This window comes from Hylobates moloch, unplaced genomic scaffold (assembly GCF_009828535.3).
Source record: "Hylobates moloch isolate HMO894 unplaced genomic scaffold, HMol_V3 SCAFFOLD_21, whole genome shotgun sequence".
In the NCBI taxonomy this organism is placed as follows: Eukaryota; Metazoa; Chordata; class Mammalia; order Primates; family Hylobatidae; genus Hylobates; species Hylobates moloch.
Window position 1 is genome coordinate 37,469,081 of NW_026652296.1, and position 7,185 is coordinate 37,476,265.

A 7,185-nucleotide genomic window follows, 5' to 3' on the forward strand; every position below is an offset into this window, starting at 1 on the left:
GTCCTTGGAGCTGTAAGCTATAGGAACTAAGGCTCCATCTTTTTTTTTTTTTTTTGAGATGGGTTCTCACTGTGTTGAACAGTGTGGTCTGGAACACCTGGGCTCAAGAGATCCTCCTGTCTCACCTCAAGAGTAGCTGTACAGGCATGCCATAACACTGGGCTACCATAAATTTTAACTACACTTAAATGTCACTGCAGAATCAAACTTATCTTGCTGGTTTTGAACCAGCAGACACCACCATTTACAAAGCAGCTCACCTTTCCATATGCATGACACATAGAGAAGGCAAAACATTTTCCCAAGGTCACCCAGCAGCTGGAGAAGCTGTCCATCTACCCTAACCTTCCACTTACCATCACCCATACTGGATGCATCTCTTGTAGCTCCTGAGAGTGCCCTACACGGGGGTCCGACTACAAAGATTAGAGTGGTCACTGTATCAGGCCTGTTGACCCTCCCTATAGCTCATTCCAGTGTCCTGACAGAGGATGACCACCGGCGGTGGCATCACATACAGGGAAATAGGCCAGCACTCCAGCTCCCACCCCATACTCCACCCACCACCATACGCCTGTTATGTGGATTACCTGCACCTCCTTCCTAATGACAAAAGATAGGAAAGATTTGTGTGTATTTCAGCTTACCCTCTGCACAACACATCCTCCTGAGAGTTGAGCCCCAGCAGCCAGGGAAGGTGGGAGCCACAGAGGAGACCTAACTCTCACACTTGGGAGATGACCATTCTACTCACAAGCACCTGGTGAGGGGCTGCCCTCTCTTTTCCTTCTCTGGGAATCTCCCCCCATTTCCTGTCTAACTAGGAGGCATCATGTGCAGCCCTGCTTGAAGACCTTCCCTCCCTCACCCAGCAGTAAACACTATCCCTGGGCCACGTGCTGTATCTGCTGGGATGCATGGCTTTTCTAGGGGTGCTGGATTCACAGTGGGGTGCAACGGTCATTGGGCCTTGGGTAAACAGGTCCCCTGTCCTCATACTGAACATGAGCACCCATGAGTAATATTGTTCCCGCTGTCAGGTTCCTGCTGATGCGGCCCCAGCCATGGCGGAGCCCCGGGATTATAGCAGGTCTGGGCTGATCCTGGCCGACCCTCACCTCCACAACTCCCGGGAGAGTCCTCTGGGTGCCCTACAAAGGCCCAGGTTTTCCTGGCATTTCTGGCCAAGCTGCCACCTTGTCATAAGGGCATTTGCCACAGGGTCACCTTCAGGTATGGAGGGTGGGGTTGAGAGAATGAAGGGAGCAGCTGTCTGCTCAGAGCCTCCTTCCACCCTCCCCACTCCTGGAGTCACATTCCAGCCCAGGCCCGCGGCATCCCGAGTTGGGGGCTTTGTCACCCCACAGAGCACCCAACTAACCACATCCTCTCAGTCTGTGGGAAGGAGAACTGGCAATCCTGGCAATGAAGCCATGCTGAGCAAAGAACGAAGACACACCCAGGCTCTCTCTGCAGGATTCCATTCCTGGGAAGCTCAAGGACAGGCAATAAAGGAGTCTACAGGGTCACATGTGGGCTGCCAGGGTGGGATGGGCATGAGGGTGGGCTTCAGAGGCAGAAGGAAACCATCTGGGGCGAGGCAGTATCACAGGTGTGGACAAAGTGGTAACACAAGCGTATGCATGTATGAAATCCCCCAGATTGGGCACATAGTGTTAGGCATTTTATTGTATGTAAATTCTACCTCATTCAAAGTAATTTTAAAAATATTACATGAGTTTTCCAAGCAGTGCACAGAGGACCAGCGCTGGCAGCATGTCTCCCAGAGGCGAGATGCAAGAGAGGCTCTTGGGATCCCACATTCATCCTGTGGCTGCTGCTCCTTCTCCTGACACCCCCACTGCCTGCCAGGGGTCTCCCTGCCCCTTCCACCTGGACATACCCACAGTTACCGTGAGACTCCAGGTCGTTCCTTTCCCTGCTCACACCCCCTCCAGGAGCTTCCTTTTCCTGGAGCAGGCATGCCCAGCCTTGACTCAGGGCCTTTGCACTGACTATTCCCTGCTGCCTGGGGCTTCTCAACCTTCCAGTCTCATAGAGACTTCCCTGACCAGGGTCCAGTAGCACCCATCTCTCTCTAACTGAGTGACTATAATTCCCTGATCTAAATTGTTGATCACCACTCTGCATCCTCCCACACACCCTAATGGCTGGGCTATGCAGTACCACAGCCACCAGCAGCCACTCGTGGCCACAGGGCACTTGAAATGGGGCTAGTCCAAAGTGACACTTGGTCTAACTGTAAAAAATACACAGGGAACCTCAAGACATTGCACACACACAAAAGAATGTAAACTAGCTCCTTAAGAATAGTTCTGATGTGTTGAAGTATTTTGGATATATTAGGTTAAAGTAGAAATATCAAAATTACTTTCAGCTGTATCTTTTAACTTTTTCAAATGTGTTTTAAATTGCTCCTGGGTTTCTGTCACATCTCTGTTGGACGGCAGCTCCGCAAGGTCATGTCTATGGCTCCATTGTCCAGACTGTTTGGTGCAGGGGGAAGCTGGTGACAGGTTTGTTTATTGAATAATGAGGAGTTATGAAAAGAGAACCCAGTGAACTTTACCCAAAGGTTAATTACTTTATGTTTGGCAAAGAAGTTCCCCAGAACAGGACATGGACAAGGTCATCCCGAAGCTTCTGAAACAGCTCCCTGCTCCAGGAATTCCCAGACCATAACCACGTGCTCCTGGATGCCCCTGATATCTGAAGACTTTAGGAGGCCAAGCCCTGTATTTCTCCCTTTCCTGAGGAAATAGGTGGTCACCATGTTTCACAGCCCAGGGAGCAGCGTCACCTCTCTGGAATCCAGAGTGAGCCAAGCTTTAGAGCACTGAGGAAGAGGGGCAGGGCTGTGGGGAGGTTGCAGTCAGGACAGGAGTGGGGAGGAGGATGAGGAGGAGGCATGGGAGGAGCGAAGGGAACTTAGAGGGGGAGGGAGGGAAGTGGTTGGGGGTGGAAAGGGAGATAGAGACAGAAGAGGAGGGGTAGAAAGAGGAGGAGGAGCCAGGGGCGGGGCCAGGGAGCAGGTGGGGTTGGGGGACACCCAAGTAGGATAAATGCACAGCTGCCTTCTGGCCTGGGCTTCCTGCCTCAGCCTCTTGCTGCTTTGCTCTCTGGGAGATCCAGCTCCTTGCTCTGTGTCCCAGTAGAACATGACCTGGCCCATGTACACCCCACTGCTGCTGCTGACTGCCTTGATGGTGGCCGCGGCCGGGAGTGCCTCGGCCCAATCTAGGAACTTGGCGGGTGGCATCCATGCCGCAGACCTCAATGACAAGAGTGTGCAGCGTGCCCTGGACTTCACCATCAGCGAGTACAACAAGGACATTAGTAAGGATGAGTACTACAGCCGCCCTCTGCAGGTGATGGCTGCCTATCAGCAGGTGCGTGCTACCACCACCCCGGGGGGCCTGAGTCCCAGCTGGGTTTGTTGCCTCACCCCCCAGAGGACTCCTAGCAAATCAACATTATCTAAACCGCAGACTCATTCAGCTTTCCCTGACTGTCTGCTGAGGGTCTTCACGCCCTAGGACACTCCCCGGCCGTGAGTGCTGAGTTCAGCCCTGTCCTGTCCCCTCGGCCTCCTTTAGTGTGCAGCAGCCGTTGTGTCTGTACCATGACCGTGGCATTTCCCAGGGTCCAGCAGGTGTGGATGGAGATTGTGCTGACTCTGGGTGGGCTTGGTGCTGCTCAGGATGAGATTCAGGCCGTGAGACTCATCCTCCTGCCTGAGTCCTCTCCACAGCGACCACACAGGAACCTGGCTCCTTGTCCTGCAGAGCCCTACTTCCCTCCCAAGTCACGCCCCTGGGCACAGCCCATTAGGGCTAGTGGCCTTCACTCTCAGGCCGGCTGACCACCCCCTACAGCCCAGGACAGCTGAGTTCCTGCTGGGGTAGAGCACGCCTGACCCTGCCTCTGCCAGCTGACGCAGAGCAAAATGAGGACAGCAGTCACCCAGCAGAGCGAAGGAGGCAGTTGGGTCCGGAGGGAGGGAGCTTCAGCAGGACTACCGAGCCCAGCTTGACCTACGTCCCATGGCAGAGCAGCAAACAGTGACACAGCGACCACTTGGCTATATGGCCTGCCAGCCTTTAGAGCTCCTCCACCTTCTCTTGGAAAGTCAGAGGAGTCCAGACCAGCTGCGTTTCTCCTCCTGCAGCCCTCTCCCTGCACAGGAGGGGCACTCCCTGGTGCTGTGGTCCCTGCTGGCCTGCACCTCCCTCTCAAGTGTGTCACTCACTGGGAGTGAAGCACAGAATGATGTAGATCCGTGGGCCCTGGAGCCTATTTTACAGAGCAGCAGACTGACACCGGAGGGATCCACAGGACTTGCATGTGGTTCTACAAGACTTGTGTGTGGTTCCACAGGGCAAGGTCTAGCACCCTGGTCCCGGGGTCCCTCATCCCATGCTTCTCCAGTTCTGACAAGTCAGGTCTGGGGGCAGCACTGTGCAGGGAAAGCATTCAGTTCTCTTCTGAAGTTGCAACTATAAGACATGCAGGTGTGTGACTCACTTTAGAAATATTGCCTCGAAAATCACACCTGGAATGGAGGCATGTGGGAAGCAATGTTTATTGGCCTAAAACATCAACATATGTGAGCCTCTCATCTCTTACCGAGAAATGAGGAAAATGCCTCTGGGTTAAATGGCAGGAATGAGATGCTCTGTGGGCTGAATGCCAGGAGCTGAAAGCCAAAATTTCATCATCAGGTGACAGCCTTCCTAGGATGGGTCCAGTGTCCCTGCCCCTGAGCACAGGGAGCAGAATTCAGTTAATTTTTTGTTGTGGGAAGTAGCATTCCCTTGGTGCTTAGACCCTGCCCTGCAAGCCTGGTGCCAGGACTGTTTCTTTGTCCCACCCTGGCTGGCTCCCCAGAGCTGTGCCTTCTGTTCCTGAATCCAGCAAAGGGGGGTTTAGGCCCTGGCTTCCATCTGCCCTGCCCCTGCTTCTCCTCCTACTGAGCTGCATGAGACAGCTTGCTTGACATACCCAGAGAAAACAAGTTACTAGGGAAGCCCGGGACACAGTACCCCTGCCAGCCAGCAGGAGAAGGTGGCTTGTGTGCCTTTTGGGTGACAGTGTGGGAGCATGAAGCCCCAGGCAAGCCCAGTGACTCAGTCACAGTGAAGTGCCTGTGTGTGCATGAAACTGACAGTGTGCTGTCCCTGCTTCCTGCTCTTCCACGCGTGTAGATCGTGGATGGGGTGAACTACTACTTCAACGTGAAGTTCGGTCGAACCATATGCACCAAGTCCCAGTCCAACTTGGACAACTGTCCCTTCAATGACCAGCCAAAACTGAAAGAGGTATGTGCCTGATGTGGGTCAGGGGCATCAAGTACTGCCGAGCAGTGTGTGCATGTGTGTGTGTGTGTGTGTGTGTGCGCGCACACACCTGTACTCCTGCACATGCTTTGGAGGGCATGTGTGCATGTGTGCAGACATTTGTAGAGCCATGTATGCAAGGATGTATTCATGTGCATGGGAAGATGCATGTTCTTTGGCACACATGTGCAGATGTGTATTGTGAAGTGAATGAATGTGTGTGTGCATATGGAGTTTTGTGTGTGCATGAATGTATGTGTGGGATGGTATATACATGTGGGTATGCATGCGGAAAGGTGCATATGTGTGCATACATGAGGAAGGTGCACAGGACTGTGTGTGCACATGTGTGTGGATGTGTGAAGGAGTATGTGGGTTCACGCAGAGATTCGTTTGGGTGAGGGTTGGTGTGAGTTAATATGGATGCCTATGTGTGTGCAGATGGAGTGGTGTGGATAGGGGTGATGAATTTGTTTTGCTAGGAAGACTTTAGCTTGGTAATGGTTACTGGGAGGTCAACTCTGCCTGCCTTGGAGTGTTGCCTGTTGGACTGGAGGAAGCAGCTGCTGGGCTGGGTTCTGGTCAGAAAGGAGGGACTCTGTCTAATCCCAGCCTCAGGCACCTGCCTGCAGCCAAAGCCACTCTGAGCAGATTAGAGGGAATTAAATGCCTGTTAGCTGAGAAGCCCTGGACCTGTCCCGGCTCACCCAACACCAGCCTCTCCAAGAACCCAGGATTTCTTTTGAGGTCTCTGCTCAGGGTAGAGCCACGCTCTCCTTGTCATCTCCTCACCACCTCGGGCACTTTGAGTTGCAATCCAGTTCCCCGGGTTCTTCCCTCTGGCCCCTCTTAGTGCTGGCCTTGGTGATGGAGGTGGAAGGAGCTTGGGGCCGTGAGCCACCTCCCCCATCCTGCACCCTTGGGGCTCCCAAGGCCTTGCACAGGCTGCTTCTCATAGGGCTGTGCTGGGACAGGAATCCTGCAGGCTGCGATGAGGGCCCAATGTCACCTGGTGACTTGGAGCCTTGGGAGGGGCAATGGAACAGTCACTGCCCAGTTGGGCTCAGTGCCCTGGAACTCGGCAGGGGTGGGTCGGGGTCAGGGGGCAGTGTCTCATCTCCATCCATTCTCACCCCCATTCTGATGTCTCATTCCTGGGCATCTTTGGCTTTAACTGTAACCCACACTTGTTTTCTCCCTCTCTTTCTTTTCACAGGAAGAGTTCTGCTCTTTCCAGATCAATGAAGTTCCCAAGGAGGATAAAATTTCCATTCTGAACTACAAGTGCCGGAAAGTCTAGGGGTCTGTGTAAGGCCTGTCACACTGACCACATCCTACTCCCACCCCCTGTAGTGCTCCCACCCCTGGACTGGTGGCCCCACCCTGAGGGAGGTCTCTCCAGGCACCTGCACCAGGAGACAGACAGAGAAGGCGGCAGGAGGCCTTTGTTGCTCAGCAGGGGGTTCTGCCCTTGCTCCTTCCTTCTTGCTTCTCATAGCCCCAGTGTGCAGTGCACGCTCTCCCAACTCCTGCAATTAAACAGTAGCATCGCCTCCCTCTGAGTTCTTGGCTGTCTGGGGATGTGCACACAGGCAGGGTTTCTGCAGTTCCTTTATGAAGCCTCCTTGTCCTGCTGGTGTGGAGATCAGAGGAGTATCTAGGAACTGATGTGGCCACAGCAAGGCCGTCAGGGGAGCTGCTGCTATAGGAGACCTGAGCCTCAGAGCAGGGAGAGAGCAGCCAAGGGCTGGGAACCCAGGACTTCAGCCACAGCAGCCCCTGGTGAGGGGGTCAGGGAGAGGAGGGGGCCCAGGCTGCTAGCCCCAGA

General features: G+C 54.0%; 1 protein-coding gene across 1 annotated transcript; it reads left to right on the forward strand.

Annotated features, from left to right (window-relative positions):
- Positions 1-3,107: 3,107 nt before the first annotated feature.
- On the forward strand, positions 3,108-6,910 carry CST5 (cystatin D). The gene is made up of 3 exons (XM_032142703.2): positions 3,108-3,410; positions 5,226-5,339; positions 6,574-6,910. The coding sequence occupies exons 1-3, from the start codon at positions 3,180-3,182 to the stop codon at positions 6,655-6,657; spliced, it is 429 nt and encodes a 142-aa protein (XP_031998594.1). The 5' UTR covers positions 3,108-3,179; the 3' UTR covers positions 6,658-6,910.
- The last annotated feature ends 275 nt before the right edge of the window (positions 6,911-7,185 follow it).